Source organism: Polistes dominula, unplaced genomic scaffold (assembly GCF_049000335.1).
Source record: "Polistes dominula isolate Pdom_NZ unplaced genomic scaffold, Pdom_raw_medaka contig_79, whole genome shotgun sequence".
NCBI classification, from domain to species: domain Eukaryota; kingdom Metazoa; phylum Arthropoda; class Insecta; order Hymenoptera; family Vespidae; genus Polistes; species Polistes dominula.
This window is the reverse complement of record NW_028300916.1, coordinates 2,468,061-2,490,242: the sequence shown is the minus strand read 5'-3', so window position 1 is coordinate 2,490,242 and position 22,182 is coordinate 2,468,061. Positions and strand designations below refer to the sequence as shown.

At 33.6% G+C, this 22,182-nt stretch overlaps 1 protein-coding gene across 1 annotated transcript in view; it reads left to right on the top strand.

The window, feature by feature from the left end:
• The window catches only part of LOC107074501 (protein apterous), a 52,602-nt gene extending 30,734 nt beyond the window's left edge, over window positions 1-21,868 (top strand). Inside the window, exons 4-6 of the mRNA XM_015336001.2 lie at window positions 12,366-12,955; window positions 15,648-15,865; window positions 20,799-21,868. Of these exons, the coding sequence (XP_015191487.2) occupies window positions 12,366-12,955; window positions 15,648-15,865; window positions 20,799-21,014 (1,024 nt within the window). The 3' untranslated portion in view covers window positions 21,015-21,868. The remainder of the gene's footprint in view (window positions 1-12,365; window positions 12,956-15,647; window positions 15,866-20,798) is intronic.
• Window positions 21,869-22,182: the final 314 nt, after the last annotated feature.

Here is a 22,182-nt window from a genome sequence, read left to right as displayed (position 1 = left end):
AGACGTGCCAATTTTATTCAAAATTATGCATATATTATATATATATATATATATATATATATATATATATATATATATATATATATATACGTCTTCTCTCTTCATTTGAATTTCATTTTGATAATGTTGGTCATTGAAAATAGACGATCTATTTCTATGATAATTAACCATATAATTCATTTTACTAATCATCTTTACAAATCGATAATATTATTTTACGATCATTTTTATTAACAAGATTCATTTTAATAAACAAATATATTTAACCTTAGAACACTTTATTTTATAACTTTAAAAATAATTTCTCTTTCTCTTTCTCTTATTCTTTATTTTTGCATCGAAAAGATCACAGAGGAATGAAATAGATTATTTCTTTTATGAGATTCATTTTAACCAGTTGATCAACGAGTATACTCGTCATGCGTATACAGTAGCGACGATTGACTATTTAAATTGTAATTTTTCGAGAAAAAAACAAAACGTATTGTCAAATTTCAAGATATTTAGAATATTTACAGACCATTGCTGGAATAAAAATAAACAAATAAAAAATATAAAATAATTTGATATGAACTTCATCTCAATTATTCATCGTATGCATTTTCTTTTCTTTTATTATTTATTTTTGCATGTAGAAGATCACAGAAGAAGAAATAGAGGATATATACACGTGCTTATACAGTCAGCATTGGTACAAAAATTCGCGTGCGATAAATTATGCGTGTCCACCATCCCACGTGGTGATGGTGGTGGTACCGGTACGAGTTTGCTCGATAAATAATGAGTGGCGAGTTCGGGTGAATCCCTTTTTTTCTTTTTCTTTTTTTTTGTTCAAAATGAAAGAGAGAGAGAGAGAGAGAGAGAGAGAGAAAGAGAAAGAGATAGAGAAAGTAGAAAAAAGAAAAATGAAAAATGAAAAATGAAAAAAAGAGAAAGAGAAGTGCTGATTCCAGCGATAATTTCTACGACTAACCAATAACGAAAATAAACTTACAAGAGAAACGTTCCCGCAAATCCGATCTGACGTACCCTTCGGTACTTGGAATCGACGGTAAATTTAACGACTACCTAACCCTTTCAAACCCATCCTTTACCCCACCACCACCATTAGCAGCACCATCACCATCAAACCTTTGAAACTTCCCTTTTACTCTATCTATCTTTTCTGTCTTTTTTTTTTCTTTAAACGCATGCGAAAAGGTCTGTTGCTGTCATCGTTATCGTTGCCTCGTACTTTCCTCGTCTTTGTCGTATTCGTCGTCTCCTTCACGTATTCTCCGGATGTAAAGTCTCACGGCATGCATCGTGTCATTGTAAGTAGACTCAGGCAGAAAGTTACATTAGCAACGTCTATCCGGCTCTCCTAGTTTTGATAAAATCTAGAAGAATACAACAATGTTGCATGAGATGATATTCATTTCACGAGAATGATCATCTTTTTCTTTTTCTATGTTATTGTAGGTGGTATTATGCCGTATATATACTCAACAGAATAGATTACTATCAAATGGTTATAGTTAATATTAATTTTTATTGTCATTTGTTAACTTATTTTATACGACATCTTTTATAACAAAGTTGCACGAGAGATAATATGTTTTTATTTTTAAAGTAAAATACGTGTGTTAACTTATTCAATTTTTTCTATGCGAATAAAATAAAAAATTTTTTAATAATTATCATATTAATTTATGTATAAATTCCAATCAATGTAAAAAAAACGTTTAAATCGTTTTTTTTTATATAAATTATCGACACGTGGATAAAATCTATTAAATACATTCCACTGTAAGAAACCTGTTAATATGTATATGATTTCCTATCAACGTGGTTTCGTCTTATCTTTTATCACAATTAACGTGATAATTATTTCATACCTACAATTAGTTATTTAATATGATTAGATCCGATAAAAAGGTACCGAGGTAACATCCTTGCGGTTTCATAGTATTACGATAAAACATTTCACTAATATTCCATTCTATTTCAAGATTTATACAAAACGTTTGTTTTCACATGCATATCTGTTTTCACATGCATACATGTTTCACATATATTGTATATATATATATATGAACAAATAATTGTTACATAAGAAGATAATAATTTTCTATAGAGTTTATAATAAGAGAATTAAAATGTTCGATAAAAAATGTGCAACGTTTAATATGTAGTGACGTTATAGAATGATATTAAACAAAACGACATTTATTTTCTCACTATACTTTGCCATAAATGTCATTCGACATCGTTAATCGTTAATCAAGCACTTTTTCTTCTTCCTTTTTATTATTCTTTTTTTTTTGGTCTTACCTCGTAAGATCATAAAAGAAAGCACCAATGAAGTCTCACCAATCCAAGTCTCGTAGAAAACATTTAATCTCGTACAATTTCAAATCGAATCTTTTCATAAGGATGCAATTTCATTTTTACATTGAGTTATTACATTGTCGGACAAAAAGGGGTTTTCAAAAAAAATAAAATGAATAAAAAAAGAATGTGTGTTGGAAAGTGACGATAAATAATATTCGTAGAAATCGTAAAATAATAAAAAGGGGGGGGGACTCGTTACTCGAGTGCGAAAGATAAAGAAGAAAAAAGATTGGAAAGATATGCACAGAAGTGAGAAGAGAAGGCAGGTAGGAAGAGAAAGATCTTCTCCGATGCTTTGGTAGACATTTGGTCGCTTTAAATCAACTCTGTGCAAACGGGAAATAGCGAGATGTAATTGAGCCATAACCCACGGGTCCCGGTGAACGGACAAATATTTCAGCGCTGGGAGCTCGCTCATAATTTAACCCCTCGTAATTAAGATGCTGCAGTAGACGCCCGACGGGTGTACCTACTACCATCGCCATTGGTGGAAAAAATACTCTAAAGTCAAATGAATAAAACAGAAATGGTAAAGAAACAACACCTATTTCTGTTTGATTTTTTGTTTTTTGTGTTTTTTACTTGACACTTTCGTAAATTTAGGAATCCAAAATTTTGGGATTATTTTATTAACATAATTTTCGTTTTTTTACTTATACTTTTGTATGTTTAGGAATCCAAAATTTGGATTAAATTTTATTTAACGTGATTTTCTTATTAGAAATTATTATTTAATTTATTGATAGGAAAAAAAAACAAATTATTGTTTACTTCGTAAGATAATTAATTAGTTGTTTGGAAATGTATTGATTTAATTTGTCAACTTCATTTGTGATACTCTCTTTGATATTAGAATTGGTAGTTTACAAAAAATTTATTTTTATGTTTGTAAAGGTTATACGTATATTTACTAAGGTTTTATTATTATGGTTTACGTTAAAAAAAAAAAAAAACCCATTTATCGTTTTATATTTGTCTTTTAATAAAAAGGAAGATGAATTAATGAATTATCGTTAAATTCGTCGATCCAACTAACAGATATAAAACTAAAAGAAAAAAAAAACATAAGCTATATATACATATGGTGTTTGACATATATAAAAAAGAAAAAAAGAAAAAGAATTACTCGTAATAAGAATTAAATTTTTATTTGTATAGATAAGAGATTTTGATTACTTTCGACTAGATTATAACGTGTTTTTAAATGAACGATAAAATAGTACGACAGAGAGAAGAAAAGAAAAGAAAAGAAAAAAATGAAAAAAAAAAACAAACTAGGAAATAACAGATGGGAAGATGAGTTTGGTTGAACGTTAAAAAATCTCTCTAAAACGCTTACGGCTTTTAAAAGAACGGCCGCTCGTAAAGCTCGAAACATTACGAAATCCCATGGGCTGCATTTTGTCCGAAAGCATGCTCCTTAAAAAAGAAGAGAGAAGGATATCAGTAAGATCAGTCGTTTGACATACGACGACGTGGCGGGATCCTCTTCTTCTACTTTGCTGGTGACTCGGACTTTAAACTTTAGTCGTCGTCGTTTCTTCTTCTTCTTCTTCGTTTCTTTCTCCACTTCGTCCTTCTCCTTCAAAGCAATGTCGCCGGACATTGACCAGAACAGAGCAAATGAAGGGGTTGGGGAATGAACGAAATGAACGAACGAACGAAATGATTAAATCTCGATAACTATAACGTGAAACTTCCTATCGACGATCATCATCCGTACGTTATCGGATCCGGTAATCTTCTGTTGGAATTTCAACGCATTCGCCCTGCTTTTTCGGCTCCAGAAGGAAAATATAGTCAAGGACATAAATATGATAGAGTCACGACCCTAACTTTAGTATCTTCTTTTTTTATTTTTTTTTTATTCCTTCTTTCTCTCTCTTTCTTTCTATCTCTTTATTTCTACATTTTATATGGTACTAGAAGGAGAAGGAGGAGGAGGAGGAGGAAAAGGAGAAGAAGAAGAAGAAGAAACGAGTAACATAATACGCGGGACTCGTAACGCGTTCCAAGGACATGCATCATCGGTAGCCGTCCTGGTGTCGCGCTATTTCTCAAGCCCTTTCTGAGATCGTAACACGGTGGAGACACCGAGTTATGTTCCTTGCCTTCGTTATCCTACCGAGAGTAGTATAGGATACTCCCTTCGAGATAGTAGAAACTGGGTGTCTCAAGAATTATTATATCTGTCATTTTTTTTTTTCTATCTTTTCAATATTTATAATATAATTTACAAATTAATGTGTATATTACATATATGTATCTCGATCTTTCAAAGATTTTAAACATAATTTATAAATTAATTTGTATATACATACATGTATCTGGATATTTCCAATATTTGTTATATAATTTACAAATTATTTTGTGCATATAATATCTATATATTAAATAATTTTATTAAGTTATATTATATTTACTAGATTATTTTATTAAATTATATTATTAAATTATCTCATATATATATGTTATATTATATTATATTTATATTTATATTATTTATTAAAACAAAATAAAGAAAAATAATTAAACTCTGGGATAGTTTATAACAAAATTACAATAGATAAAGAAAAAAATTCAAGAAATAATTATAAAAATATTTCTATCAATTACAATAATATAATAAACCAAAGAGTACTTTAAATAAAACAATAAATATAAAAAGTACTTAGCCTAAATATGAAATAAAACAACAAGTTTTAAAATAGTATCATACTATACATCACGAAGTATGAAAAATATAATGATTGACGTATTAAAAATAATTTTCCGAAGAATTTTTCTAATGAAAATAAATTGTAAAAGAATATTTTAAAGGATATAGCAAGAGTGAGGATGTTTTAAAATGGAAGCTGGTACGCAAAAGGGGTGGTACACGAAGGAAGAAACGTAGGGCATAGCGGGGCGCCATTGTTCGTGAATCTGATAGGGAAGCAAAGGCCCTTGCGCTCCTCCTTTAAGCGATATCGCCTAAGGAAAAGGAGCTATCGTTCGTGTTCTCGCCATGTCGTCGAGGGCCACGGCCCTTCTTCCTTCGGTGATACATGAAGTGTCCCGTACGCAGGTGTTACCTGTACAAATACGGTTACCCGCTTTGGTTATCTCGCCAAATCTACTATCTACGAGATATCCTTACTTTTTTTATCTCATTTTTACCCCTTTTTTTTTCTTTCACTTTGTTTTCTTTTCTTCTTTTTGTTTTGTCTTGTTTTTCTTTTCTCACGTTCATTTATATTCAAAACGTTTGCACATAACTCAAAAACCACATCAGGGACGAATACTCATGTATGCGTTTATCGGTGATAAAAAAAAGAGGGTTTTGGGTATCTGAATTTGCAATTTTCTTTGAAACTGTAATATTTGTATTTTTATTATAATTTAATATCTAACGATTGATATAATGTTAGATTGAATATTTTTAATAAGTAGATAAGTAAAGAGATAAAAACTTGTGTTTAGTACAACAAAACGTTATATATATAACTTATATTGTAATATAATTTTAAAATATAAATATTATATAAAATATTAAAACTATTAAATTATATAATAATTAATTTATTATATATATAAAAATTAATTTGTAAATTAAATTACAAATATTTGAAAGATATATATATATTTTTATACGTAAAAATTCCAGCAAAATAAAGGTACAAAACCATTGAATTAAAAGCGGTAATCTTCAAACGTTAGGAAAAATAAGATTTCGTCTTATTTTCCATTCGTATTCCTCGGAAATAATTCTTTCAACTTGGTTCGACGATTCAACTTACTCGCCATAATAAAACTCGATACTCTCTATGGTTTGAGGGGTTTTCACAGGACTATAAGGGGTAGGGAGGAGTAACCCTCCTCCCTAGTGCGAGAATATCTCTCCTTAGAGTACGATGTTTTAAGGTCCGCGTTTTGGCATTCGCCTCTACGGGGATTCGTTGGGAATTTTTACGAGTACCTGCCTCGTTGCTCATCGTTGTACCGTAAGAGGATTCGGCGTATCCCGGCGGGGGGTCCCTCCTATCGGACAACCTTCTCTTTCTCTTTCTCTCTCATTCTTATTTTTTCCTTTTTGCGACGAGTCTTACGTTTTCAACCAACCAACCAACCAACCAACCAGCAAGCAAACCAACCAACCAACCAACCAGCCATGATATCGTCGATGTCACCGCATAAAACATTCCTAAGAAAGTATCGCGTTACGTTAAACTCTCCTCCCCCTCCTACTACCCCTTACTTCCTTCTTGTTCTTATTTTTCTTCGTATTTCTGTAACCTCTTTTTCTTCTCTCTTACACGCATATATACAAAACTTTTTGATTATAAAGAAGGAAATGAGATAGAAAAGGAAGCATCAAAGATTGACATGTCAAAGATGAAATGTCAATTCCAACTATCCAACGCATTTCAATGATTTTCTTCTTTGATCTTTTTTTTTCTTTCTCTTTCTTACTTTTCGTCATTCACATTCTTTCTCTGTCTCTCTTATTCAATTTTTCTTTCTTATTCTTTCTTTCTCGTTTTTTTCTTCTGTACGATTTTGATTCGTTTGTATTTTTATTTTTATTTCTTTTTATTTTTTCCGAGAAATAATTTATAAATGAAAATCACGAGACTTTGAACAGCAGCAACAGCAGAAGCAGCAACAGCAACAGCATCAGCTACTGCACCGATGGTGTTGTATGTGTACTCTTCTCGAAAACAGGGGGTAGGAGGAGGACACACCCGCTGTGCGTGGGATGCTACGTGACTGCTGCCGGCAACGTTTGCATTAATCTAGATCACAGCACTATATTACCCCTGATGTCTTTTTATTGGGATACCGACACACAGTTGCCACCGTCAATGAACAATTTTTCTCACTTCTGACGATCGAACGTATCTACTCTTTTTCTTTTACTTTTTAGTTTTCTTTATCTTTTACTTTTACTACTGAATTTGTGTCTCAATTTTTTACAATATTTCATCTTAATTTTTACGAAATCTTAACGCTGGACGCTTTGCCGTCAAAGTCTTACCATGTAGCTGGAAAGCTTTTACAGTACTGACGCAAAATTTCTTCTGCATAAAATAGCTTTAGTTTTGGATCACATTTGATTTTTTTTTTAATAAATAAATATTTAATAATATTTATTAAATTTTTATAATATATATTTTATTTTACTTTTTTATATAAATTTTTTTTTAATACAAAATTAAAAATATTTTTTATTTTTATGTGTTATTATATAATATAATATATATTATATAAATACTATATTTATAAATTATATTTTTAAATAATATTACTTCATGTATTTATAATAAATATAATATTTTATTGTATAAAATAAAAATCTTAATATAAATATAAAAATAATATATATATAAAAAGATGACTTTAATGAATTTCAAGATGTAAATATTAAACATTTGAAATAATTTCAATTGTAAATCCATTTATCATAAATATGTCATTTCTTTTTTAATAATTTTCTTTTACAATAATTTCATAATAATTTTAAATGGTCATCTCGATAAAATACGATTTATTTCTCCTTCGTATAATTGATCTTTGAAAATAATCATTGTTACAACAATTGATCAAAATTTCTGCCAATTATGAATACAAATTATAATGGAAAATAATTATCAGAAATATTAATTTCAATAAAAGAACAAAAGATGTATATATATATATATATATATATATATATATATATATATATATATATCTCGATTAATGATTTTTAATAAAATTACCAATGCAATCAAGTAAAAAGATTTAACCGATAGATCGAGTTTATTTACACAGTTAACACGAAACAACGTTTATCGGCACTTAAAGTAGATAAAATGAATGCAAACGTCGAATGGTTGTCGAATCGAAGTCAAATAATTCATTGTCAGGGTGAAGAATCGACAATTCGAAAGGTCCATTAACGTTTTAAAGAGATTTCGTGTATATCTCTCTTTCTCTTCTTTCTTTTTTTCTTCTCATTTTCTCTCATTATCTCTCGTTCACTCTTCTTTTTAAAAAGATTAGATTGGCTACATATACATATATATATATATAGCTTATCGGTGGATGCATTAATTAACCGATCTTCAGGAAAAAAAAATTCAACTTGGTGTTCGGTCCTCGACAAGTTTTATCGCGAAAATAATAATTTACGAGCTTGAAAAAGATCCTTTCTCCCTTTCCCTTCTTAAACAAAAAAAAAAAAAAAAAGAAAAAGGGAAGGAAACAGGGGGGACGAGTTAGCAGTGCGAGAATTACGGAAGGAAAATATGCAGTAGGTAGATATAAGTATAATATTCCATGCAGAGCTTTTGCTGCTACCTTTCTCGACGTTCGTGTATCGTATCTGATAAATGCCGTACTATCACGATATCTTTAAAGTTCACGTATTAAATAGAATAGTATTTAAAAAAAAAAGTAATCTTTATTATTATATAAATATAATATAACCGTTTTATATTATATTATAATTTATATAATTATAGTTATAGTATAATAAGTAATATATTATTTATATTATATAATATAATATATATATATAATTTTATTTTATATATTATTTTATTGTTATTAATATAGTAATAATATTATATTTATTATTATTTAAATATATAATATTTATTATTACATATATATTATTATATATAATATTATACTATAATATTACTATAAATATAATTATAATTATACCACAAATACTTCAATCCTATTAATGTTCCCATTGCTAAACAAAATCCCACCCCACATTTCGTCTCGACAGAGTTTGCGTATTTTTATTAGAACCATTATTTTTATATGAAAGAAATTTAAGGGGGTGGTAAGATACGTGAGTAGGTCTCATAAAGATCATATGGGTTGAAAACTATATCAAGAGAATTGGTTCGATCATTATTCATTTCGTTAAACGAACTCGCGTAATTTTTCTTTCATTTCGTCGTTGAATTCGTTGAGAGAAGAGAAGGAGGTTTCACTTGCAGCTGGCGAAGAAAACGATGGTGGTTTCAGTTCGATGGTGTCTCGTGCACAAAATACAGAAAAAAAACGAGAGGATGGTCCAGTCTCTCTCTTTCTCTCTCTCATACGTGAGAAGAAATCACGTTCCTTTTCCTTTCCGAAGAAGTCGCGCACGTTCTCGCGGTTGTATCTCCATGGAAGTCCTAGTATGATGATGGGGAACGTGTATGGGGAAAAAAAAGAAGAGAAAATAAGAATAAAAATAAGAAATGAAGAGGAAAAAGAGAAAAGAAAAAGAATCTCAAGGAATGAAGGAAGAGGAGGGGATGAGGGAAAGGAAAGAAAAGAAACGAAGCAGAAAAAAGAAATATGAAAAAATATAAAAAAATAATAATAATAATAAAAAAAGAAGAAGAAGAAGAAAGAGGAAGAAAAAAAAAAGAGAGGAAATGAGAGAGAGAGAGAGAGAGAGAGAGAAAAGTGAATCTCCACGTGCTCCACGGGATTCTTCGAGTGTGCGAACGCACTGCGAGTGGTCCCCGATTCGCGTATATAAAGGATTTCCGACTCTTTGTGGCGAGTGGCAACACACAACGGTGGTGTTTAGGCGTATTGGAAATACCATTGGTCGAGCGTTTAGAAATACTCGTACACACATTGTATAATAATGTATCGCATATGGGGCGCATCTTGTAAAACTCTGCGGGCGTTCTTAACATCCATCCCATAACCCCCACCTCTTTCCTCTTTCCAATAATACCCCCGTGACCCTTACGTGAATATTCTTGCGTGTACGAATTTTATATGTATGTGTTAGTATTATTATTATTATTATTATTATTATTATTATTATTTTGCGTATAGATGTATGTTGTACGGTTTTTCGTTAGACGATGAAACAGGATGAAAACGTGAATGAGCTTATTCTCGGTTGCTCCGATTCATTCATTCATTCATTCATTCGTTCGTTCGTTCGTTCGTTCATTCATTCATTCATCTGCAACCCTGGTAGAAAGAGAAAGTGAGACCTCAAACGTAGGCAAGTCGCCGTCCTACTTGTGTATTGTCCTACGTTAAAGAAGACGGAAATTTTTCGGTGGTTTCGTCAAAAGCAGAAACCAAGTCTTCTACGAATGAGTCAAAATCGTTTTTACGGTTTGTTTGCTTTATTCTTATAAACGCGTGGACTTTTTTTTTCTCCTTAGGAAAATGTTTTCTTCTTTTTATCTTGTTTCCCTTTTTATTTTTTACTCTCTCAGTTTTTTTCTTCTTCTTCTTCCTCTTCTTCTTTCTATGTTCGTGTTCCTTCTTTGAAAATTATAGATGAAGATCGAAGGAAAAATCTAACGAATCGGATGAAGGCAAAGTTCATGCGAACAAAAAAAAAAAAGAAAAAACTAGGGAATTTAGCAAGGATTTATCATCACAAGGGTAGACTACATACGTGGGCACCGGTACAAAGGGTATTTCAATCGATCAAGGGCCAAGTACACGCTTGGGTAGATCCGATTAAACGAAAATACTTCGGCTTTACATGTACTCAAAGCAGAAGAGAATCCAACAGAGAAATAGAGAGAGAGAGAGAGAGAGAGGGAAGTCTTTGGGGTAGTCAATAGGATCATGAAATGACAACAATATGTTCGAAGTCAAGAGACCCTCTAGAAAGGAGAGGACCTGTTGGGACTAATCCGTTAGATTAGGTTTTGGGGTTTACGCATGAAATGTTCCATTCATAACTTACCAAATCAGAAATCTAATAACACTTATGTATCCGACAAATATCTATTTAGTAAAAAAAAAATATTAAATGCATATTAAAGGTGAATTTAGAAAAAAAAATACCCTATAAAACTCATAGAAATTTTATAGTTTACTTTTTGAAAAGAAAAAAGAAGTATTAATATAAATCATCTGTAGAAAAAACAAAAAAAGGTTTTCATCATTTTCCAATGACATATGACAAGTATTAATTCTTCTTCCCTCTTTGTTATTTACCGATTATTCGACATTAAACTAATCCGAAAGAAGTTCTTATGTGGCTTGTTTGTGAAATGCGAAAAACAGGATTTCGAAAAGAGTTGAAAGAAAAGGGGGAAAAAAAGAACTTAGAAGATAGTCACACACGTATTTATGGATGTTGCTGATGTTGCTAGTGATGGTGGTGCTGTTGGTGGTATTGGTGGTGGTTATGGAAGAGGTGGTTATGGTGGCGGGGTCCGGATCGGCGTTATAAGATCGGACACGTCTCTATCTAGGTTCTTGGGGCAACATACGGCCAAGTTGGGGACGCCAATATATTTGGAAGAAGCGGTGGGTGGGTGAGGAGGTGGGCAGGGGGGAAAGAACGACGAGATAGGTGGTTAGGTAGGTAGCCGTGGTGGATGTTGAGCGAGATAGTCGACCGGCTTCGGTAATGGAGACTGCAGGGTGCCGCCAATGCAGTAGCGATGTCATGGTGCCCGGTGCATTGGGTATATTCCTTTTCCCTTCCGCCGTTTTACTTTCGCGGCTACTAACATAAGCCGTGTCCTTTCTACGCCTTCGCGATATCGACGAGAGTTGTACGCATCTCTCTCTCTCTCTCTCTCTCTCTCTTTCTTTCATTCTTTCTTTCTTTCATTCTCTTCTTTTTCTTTTTATTCTTTTTCATATTACTTTTTTTTTCTCCTTTTTCATTTCTGTCTTTCTTCTTCTTCTTCTACCTTTCGCTACATCGTACCTTGTTTTACCTCGCCAGCAACGATCTCTGAAGGTAGTCTGATATCTCAGCAATATCGAAACCTTTGAAAAAGAGGAAAGAGAGTTTAACACTGGAATGACTTCGTTCGTTTAAGCAAAACTACTTGATATTATTCTTTCTTTCTCTCTATCAACACTTTCTACTTCTCCTTCTTCTTCTTCTTCTTTTCTTTAATGAATTTTATTATTATTACTATTGAATTAACAAACACATAGATATTTAAAATGTAAATCGATCATAGAATAATTTTGCAAATAAATAAAAACAAAAACAAACTTTATCAAATGTTTGTTCGCAGGATGTTTGGAAGTTTGAAGAGGTGCGCGCGATGCCAAGCTGCGATTCTATCCTCGGAATTGGTGATGCGAGCACGAGACTTGGTGTTCCACGTGCGTTGCTTTTCGTGCGCAGTGTGCACGGTCCTATTGACAAAGGGCGATCACTTTGGCATGAGGGACGGCACGGTATTGTGTCGATTGCATTACGAGATAGGTGCTGAATTACATCCAGCACAAAGTCCACCGGTTCCTGTTTATCCACCTGGTCCACATTATCCTGGCCAATTTCCATCACCCGAATTTCTTCATCATCATCACCATCATCATCATCATCATACGACGGTGGCCGCGGCTGCGGCAGCGGCAGCTGCGGTCGCTGGCCATGGTCCACCTCATCCTCACTCGATGCACCCTCAACATCCTCACAGTCACATCAGTCCGGTACCACTTCAACCCTCAACACCGTCCGTCCCTGATGCTGGTTCACCTCCAAAAGTACCATACTTCAACGGTGCAGCAGCAGCAACAGCAGTCGTACCACCACCCAGGCAAAAGGGACGACCAAGGAAAAGGAAGCCTAAGGATCTCGAGGCTATGACCGCCAGTCTCGGTGAGCTCTTATTCATCTACTCTACTATTTCTATCTCATCGAGCTCCTCCATGAAACATTGTAAGATTATCATTTTCGTTTGTTGTGCTTTATTTATATTTCCATTACTTACTTGTTAATCCTTATTCCTTTCGAATGATCCACCATTACTTTTAAAACCGGAAACTCGTGTCTAGATCAAGATCCTTATACACAAACCAAAATTCCATTCGATTCTTACAATCCGTATACCTAAGTAGTAAGTATGTGAGAACTGAGAAACAGGATTTCGATACACGTTTCTCTCTCTCTCTCTCTCTCTCTCTTTCTTTCTTTCTTTCTTATTCAATGTAGTAGGGTATCTACTCGCGTAGATCGAGAAAATCGCAGAGAAACGAATGTTTCTTTGCTCGAAGACAGCTAACGAAACCCCTTAGGAGTAAGAGAGAAACAAATAAACGTGGAAAGAAGAAAGTCCCTTGTTCCGGATACACGAATACGATTCTCCTTTCCCCGTGATTTATGGGACGCGTGGGCGTCCGCCGTTTGCCACCGAACCCTGATAAAATTTGTCGCTGCTACATAAATTCACGAATCCTATTCCCGAAGGAAGCGCGCGTTACTTGGTGGACAGAGTACGCGTGGGCAGAGTTCAGCGAGACACGAGCTCCTTCTCCTCCTCCTCCTCCTCCTCGAGAACTTAATTTCGATTGTTGACCAACCGTGGGAACAACAACTACGACCGAGTCTCTTCTTCTTCTTCTGCTTGTAATCTCTTTTTCTTTTTACCTTTCATTCTCTCTATCTCTCTTTCTCTCATTCTTTCCTACGTGAGAATACTCTCCTATACTCCTTCTACTATCCATTCTTTTTATTTTCATTGGAGGAGGTCGACCAATGTCGCCTTGTTTCTAGTTCCCTTCTCTACCTCTTCCACCTCCTTCTTTTCTACCTTCCTGTTCCTCAAGTTCCTCTAGAACTAGCCAACTCGTCGTCTATGGAATAGAATTCTCTTACATTTCTTCGTCAATTTTATTTCTTGCAAATCCCATTTTGGCAGGGGTTGCTGATTATTCTCTTTTCATTTCTCAAACTTCATTCATCGTTTATTTTTTATTATTTTCCTAGTATTATTTAATACTTTGTCGACCACACGTTTGGTAGGACTGATTTACATCATTTCGCTTATTGCTGTCGGCTATTACTAATCTTGTCGTAAATTCTTAATTGTATCCGTCTATTTTTTGTTTAGTATGTATTCTGTTTAATACAACAAATTGGTATTTAATTTTTAAATAAAACCACCCACCAGGCGCTTGTCCATCCGTAATTTCTGCATGGCACCAAAGTAGTACCATTTTGTATTCAGATCTCTTCTAATATTATCCTCCCATCTACGTCTTGGTCTACCCAACAACCTTTTCCCATTGAATATACCAATCAGTATTTTATGCACTTGTTCATTCATAGTTCATATCGTTCATAGTTTTAATCAATTAATCGCAATGTTATCTCGTTGTCATTCAGATAGATATTTTAAGTATGTAAGTTAGGTTCTATCACATCGTTTTAATTGACGCTTATGGTACCTATATAGATATATATATATGTATATATGTACATATACCTAAGTTCCATTGGACGTCGAAGATTGTAACTCGTGGCAAGAAGGTATATCGGATCTCGTAGTTGTTGGATAGGATCGATCAGTCGATGGAGTTATCCCAACATCGACGATCATTCAATGTTTCCCAGAGCGAGAAAGATATGTATATATATATGTATATACATATATACATAAAGAGAGAGAGAGAGAGAGAAAGCGATAGGACGAACCGTCGGAAGTGTACGTCGTTTGCCGTTGTTGGCCGCCACGAGTGAGTCTATAGCGCTGTTTGATGTGTATCACGGCTCATTAGCTCCTTGAGTGCAAACAAGAAGGGTGATAGCGTATGCGAAAGGCCGCTGGATACACGGCCAATTACAACTCTATGCAGCAAATAGTTCGCAGACACGATACCTCGTTTCAACGTGAATGTATACCTACCTGTGCCTTGCTTACTTGCTTGCTTGCTTGCTTGCTTGTATACTAGCTAGCTAGCTAGTTACCTATCTACTACTATCCAACTATAGTCCAATCTCCATTTTACCTTTAAACCTTCCCTTACCCTTCTTCGTCCTTAACTTAGTCTTGTTTCATCATATTTTTACAAACTTTTTAACTTTGGAAGATGTATAATACATAATCTCTTAGCAATGAAAGAAAAGCTAAACAAAACACACACTGTTGGCTATCCTAATTTAACTTTGGAAAATGTAATATTTATATATTACATATTATTATTATATTACTATTATAATAAATTATATTACTTAATATTTATATATTATATATTTATTATTATTATATTACAATATTTATATATATATTACATTTTCCAAAGTTAATTTTACATAAATATAAATATAAATAATACGTAATATCTTTGCAATAAAATAAAATAACACATTGGCTGTCCTAATCTCCATTTTACTTTTAGATCTTCTCTTACCCTTCTTCGCCCTTAACTCTTACTTGTTTCATCATATTTTTACAATCTTTTTAACTTTGGTAAATGTATAATACATAATCCCTCTAGTAGTAAAAAAAAAAGAAAGTTGGTTATCCTAAGTGGAAATCTAATCAAAGTGATTCGCAATTTACGTTTTACAGACTTGAACGCCGACTACATAGACATGCCCTTCGGTAGAGGCGGTCCTGGGACTCCAGGCATACCTGGCTCCAATAGTAGAACAAAACGAATGAGGACAAGTTTCAAGCATCACCAGTTAAGGACGATGAAGAGTTACTTCGCAATCAATCACAATCCCGACGCGAAGGATCTCAAGCAGCTTTCCCAGAAAACTGGCTTGCCAAAAAGGGTACTGCAGGTAAGCTTTAATACCCTTTTCTATCTCTCTATCTCTCTCTCTCTCTCTCTCTCTCTCTCTCTCTCTCTCTCTCTCATTCTATTTCTATTTCTCTGTTTCTTTGATAATAATAATGATGATGATGATGATGATGATGATGATTCCGCGAGCTATCGTTATTCGAACGAACAAACTCACGTACTCACTCACTCATAGAAAAATAGAAAGAGGAATAGATAGGAGAAATAGAAGATAAATCGAGATAATCTTTTCTTCTTCTTTCTCACGTCCCTTTACGGTATTTGTACTTTTATCTTTTCTTTTTTTTTTTTTTGTAAACATTCTTTAATACAGCTACTCGTCTTTCTTACGTAACAAATGGTGGACTCTTTGTTAGATATTTATTTAAGGTAACCAACTGTTACCGATTGAATATTTTCTAAACTGTTCTTTTCTTTTTTATTTTTCAAATCTCATCTCGAAATAACAATTTCGTAATTTTGTGGAGAGAAAGAAAAACAGACGGGGACAGTTTTCGAATGGTTTATTAAAAAGAGAGAAACTATTTCTTCCCGATGACTCGTCGTTATCAATCATTTTCGAAACTTTCATGAAACATGTTTCTTCCCTCTTCTCCGATTTATTATAGAATATTAAATTAAAATATTATTTTTGTAGAATATTTATCCGACAATATGTCGAATCTCATTCATCGTTTTTATATCGATCAATGATAATTTTGTTTAACGTACAATGATAGTTTTGTTTTAATCATATTTACAATTTATCATTTCATGATGTTGATTCTCATCATATTCAAACGAGAACTTTTAACTTGTGAATACCTTTTTTTATCTTCTATTTTAGTTTATCGTAATACAACTATATTTATATAATAGTTTTGCTATAGAAACTTTAATTTCCGAGATAAAATATTAAACACAAATTCTGAATCTCTCAAAATTGCAATGTTTTTTTATTTTCTTATAAATCTATTTATGAACATCTTATAATCAAGAAAATATATTTTTTTTTTCGCGCGTGAATCTTGTCTCGAAAAAAATGACACGTTCAAATTCATATCTACGTATTTCGTCCTAAATTTCATCCAACCCCGACATCTCTCTCTCTCTCTCTCTCTTCCTTATCGAAATTTCAAAATAGAACGTTCTATTTATGAGTAAACGAAAAATCAACGGTTTTAAAAATAAACGGAAGGAAGTGGTCAAAATCTTTGTTCGACTTCCTATCTATCTGTTCAGATAATACCAATCATGTATATATATATATATATATATATATAACTATCCTGCCGATATTCGGATACGTTCTTCCACGTAGTCAAATATTTTTGTCAACAAAAAAAATATTTTTAACCTCTTAGGTACGGTTATTTATTTTGCGCAGTGCTGTTTCCTTTTTACGGCAAGGTTCAACAAAAATTATATGTAAATGGGTAAAATTATAATACGTGACGAACAATGATGCTACATTGAAATGAAGTTTTTTGATGATTAAATTATAATTTTTCTTAAAAAAAAAATAAAAAAAAAATAAAAAACATGATACACATACTTTAATTTGGAAAATTTACTTTAATAATTAAATAATACATTTAGTAAACAAATGGTGAGCTAGTGAGAGTTAATAAAGTTAGCCACTGTAGTAATGCATCGTTCAGAGAGATAGAAACATTTGTGAAAGCCACTATAGTGGTGCGTCGTGTCAAAGAAGTTAAATATATACACTATCAAACATTTTACTTATCAAAGTTGGTGGAGAAGAGGAAGAGGAAAAGGTCGGAAATTTTCGAATGAAATCGAATAAAAATCAATTCGAAAATTGAAATACAAACTATAAACGATGATTAATAATAACCAAGCTGATACGCAAAAGTAGGAGGAAGATAAAACGAACTGGTGGATGAGTTGAGGTAGGAGGGTACTGGTGGAGAGGTAGGTGAGGGGTGTAAAGCTCGTCGCAAGTCGAGTCGCGTCCGACAGAGAAACTTAGCCCGGTCGTAGATTTTGAGTTGCGCCGGATTGACGGGGTTGGGCCATAATTACGAGAGAGAAAGGCCACGGGAACTCGTCGACGGAAATATCACGCGGTTCTTTTTAACTTTCAACGTCAGCCGGTCGGTGTGCCGCACTAATTGGGAGGAGTGCGCTCGAGTGAGGAGCACGCGCGCGCACGTTCGCGTGAATATTTTTATAGGGCGGCTACCTTATAATACTCGTTTCAAAAAAGGGCGAACATGAACACGACGAACCACCGACTATCCATCTTCTCGCTCGGTTTTCACTCTTTCTTTTTCTTTTCTTGCTTACTCACTCACTCACTCACTCACTCACTTACTCAGTTACTCTCTCTCTCTCTCTCTCTCTCTCTCTCTTCTTTCTCTTTCACTCTCTTATTTTTTTTTATGTACACTTACGTTCAACGCCAGACGCAAGATATATTTTTGTAGTTACGCATTGTCGCATGGATATTTGGTAATCTATACTTAGAAAACCCACGAGGAGTGAATTTATTAAGCGTATCGGGTCTCATTCTCATTCTCTCTCATTCTTATTCTCTAACTCTCACACTATCACTCTCTTTCTCACAAACTCTTCTCTTTTGGAATTTATAGGGCGAGCGTTTGATTAACGCTTTCACGTTTCAATTCTTTTTTTTTTCTATTTCTTTTAATAAAGAACATAAAAGAAAATAAAAATAAAAAGGAAAGAGAGCTTTTTTTCCACTCGTAGGAGGAGGGAAAGCATCTCGATATAGTCGTGAAAGGCGTGCGCTATTCAAAAGGGCGAAGAAGAGTTTCGAAAAGAAAAAGAGAAAGAAAGAGAGAGAAAGAACAGTGCGCAAAGGTGTCCTTGAGGCTACGAGAATGGTAGGAAAAGAAGAAAGAGAGAGAGAGAGAAAATACGAAGTACCAACGATGTTAAAGAGAAAAAGAAAAAGAGAAACAGAGAGAAAGAGGAAGAAAGAAAGAAAGACTGAGTCAAGGGTGGACGGGACATGGAAAAAGGAAAAGGTAGTGAAAGAGAAAGACGAGGAGTAGAAGGAGGAGGAGGTGGAGGAGGAGGAGGAGGAGGTGGCTATTGTATTCGACGCAGCATAGGGTTCTTGGTCGCCATCTTGCTTGATATTGATCGCGAAACGCACGAATACTCGCTCGCGGCTGCGTTTGCTATATACACTCTGTATATACATATAAAGAAGGGGGAATGGGTTGGGGTGGGGTGGGGTGAGGTTCAGAGTGGGTAGAAGAGGAGGAAACGTAGAAACGGGGTTTCCCGTAGACGCGAGTTGAGTGCGCGAGCGCGCGAGCAGCCACATAGGGCAGTCCGTCCTTCGAAGGCAAAGGGGAAGGGGGAGGAAGAGAGAAAAAGAGAAAGAGAAAGAGAAAAAGAGAAAGAGAGATCCTCCTCGTTTCTCCTCCACTTCTCGTCGACGTCGCAGCCAGGCTCCGGTGGGTCTTTCGGTTCGCGGGGGAGGAGACTATCTTGAAAATGGCGACGTGCATCGAGAGCACACGGCCCGTCTTTTATCTATCGGTAGAATAAAAAGGGGTAACAGGGGGTGAAAGGAAAGAGACGATGAAAGAGAGGATTTCTCAACCACCTACCCTTCTCCTTTCTTCTAAACCTTCTTCCTACACTACTATTCTATTTCTTTTCGATATACATATATATCATAGTATTGTGTGTATCGACTATGTATTATACATGTAGTTATTATTCTTCACGTAACTTTTTTGTGTGTTAGAGAAAAAGGAAATTCTTTTTTTTTTCTTACCCTCTCTAACTTCCCACTTCCACTTCAATGATATCCTCATCTTCTTTCATCTCGAGTTCCTACTTGTCCAATTGAATGTTTCTCTTTCTTTCTTTCTTTATTTCTCTTGATAGTAATATATATATGTATGTATCTATGTATACATATTTGATATCAATGTACTCAAGGATAGGTCTTAGGTAGAAGATGAAGAAGTATCTTAAAAGACATCTTCATATTTAACGCTCGTATTACTCGACTCAACTCGACTTGACTCGACCTACTTCATAAAACCCCTTCTGGAATATCGTACCTCATATAAAGTTCGAAGAGAGAAATCTTCTAAGTAAAGCGAGAGAATCTCTGACGCGACTTTGCGCGGAAATAGAATATATCTCTCTCTCTCTCTCTCTCTTTCTCTCTGTCTCTCTTTTCACGACTTTGACGAATTTCGTTAGGAACGGAGACACAATGGTGTCTTTGACGGGCCCGCGAATCTACTACCCTTCTCCTTCCCCTTACCACAGTACCACTCCATCTCGTTATGAACCGAATCGTTTGTCCGGTCATCCTCTCACCGACATAAATCATGTTCCGCGAATCTTTTTAATTATTTTTCATCTTTTTTTTCTTTTTTCTTATACTTTTATCATACTCACGCCTTTTTATCCCACTTCCCACGAAACGACAGCAATTGACGATGAATATTTTATTTGCTTTGGATTATAAATAATGTTTAAATTCTTTTTTTCTTAAATTACAATATATATATATATATATATATATTTTAATCTTTTATAGAAAATAAAATAAAATTAAGTTAAGTCAAATTAAATTAAATTAACCCTTATCCGTCGTAACTCACGTTGAAAGTGACTTACAAATAAAAAAATATTTTATTCAATAATTAATTAATAATTTCACATATTTGTAGTATTCCCTTAAAAAGAAAGATAAATAATTTCTAATAAATAATAAAATTATTCTTATAATAATAAACTAATTTTGTTGCATATTTATGAAAATCACTTATAACTTATTATAAGTAAAAATCATCGATATAAAAACTTAACACCACCCGATATGGGTTAAATGAATTCAAATTAAAATAAATTTTTTAAATAATGCGACTAAACGTTTGTCTTTTTGATTTGTTTGTTTCCCCTCACCCCTATAGGTCTGGTTCCAAAATGCCCGTGCCAAATGGCGACGTATGGTGTTGAAACAAGAAGGAAAATCGGACAAGTGCGATAGCGTCGTTGACGGAGGTTCATTGGGTGATCTAGAACTTTATGGCAACAGCGGTGGAAGTGGTGGTCCACCTATGAGTCCTCCCTTCATGCTTGGTGGTCCACATAGTCCAGCATCTTTGGCATCCTTGGATTGCGCGTGATCATCAACAACAACAACAACCATTTGAATTTTCACGAGAAGACAATTCGTAAATGAATTTAATTAAAAAAAAAAAAAAAAAAAAAAACAAATAAAAATTCAAATTCAGCTCCGTGATCCGAGATTCATCGACGTTTCCTAAAGTCGATTCCTGGTTTTTTTTTTTTTTTTTTGGTTATTTGTTTTATTTAGCAACACTATAATATTTTTTCTTTTGTGGTTCTTATCGTAAAGGAAATGATGAATCCTTTCGAACAAGGGGGAAATTTTTCCCACAAGTAAGAACATTTTATTTTTTTCTTTTCTATTTGAATGGAAAAGAAATAACAACCAATCAAGTACCACAATACACGGGAATATTATTATCGATTTTCTAGAAACTTATAATGCCCCTCGATTACGTTTAAAACTTAAACGAAGGGATGGATGGATGGATGGAAGGATGAATGGATGGATGGATGGATGGATGGATGGATGGATGGATGGATGAAGTAGGTAAAGATAATTGAAAATAGTCGAGAAACGAAAAAAAAAAAACAATTCCTTGTATTTATTGTAGTCTAATCGGCGAACGTCCGCGAATATTATTTTCTTGTATAGAGAGGAATAGAAGATGGAGAATAATATTAATAATAATATTATTAATAATAATAAAAAGAAGAAGAAGAAGAAAAATAAAAGAAAAAAATGAGAGAGAGAGAGAGTTTTGTCTCGTTTAAAAAATAAAATGAAAATATTTCTGAAGAATGCTTAAACGAGGAGAGCCTTCTGCAGAAATCAAATGTAATTAGCTAAACACGATGTCTATTTATTGGTGTAATCGCTCCAGAGTTAATTAAAATGCATTAGCTAAACGATTACGATTTATGACGATGCAGCGAGCTCTGAACCCCCTTTTTCCCTATGCCCACACCCATGCCCAAACCCTTACCCTGCCCCTGCCCCTGCCCTTTTAACCCAAAATTCAACGTTTCGATTTGCGAATCCCTTTTTTTCCGATTTACTTTCATTTCGCGACAAATGTTTAAATTCATTATTATATATATATATATATATTATATATTATAATATATTATTATATAATATAATATATATATTAAATATTAGATTAAATAAATATATTAAATTATAATATTTCTTTCACTTAAACGCGAAAGAATTTTAGTAAT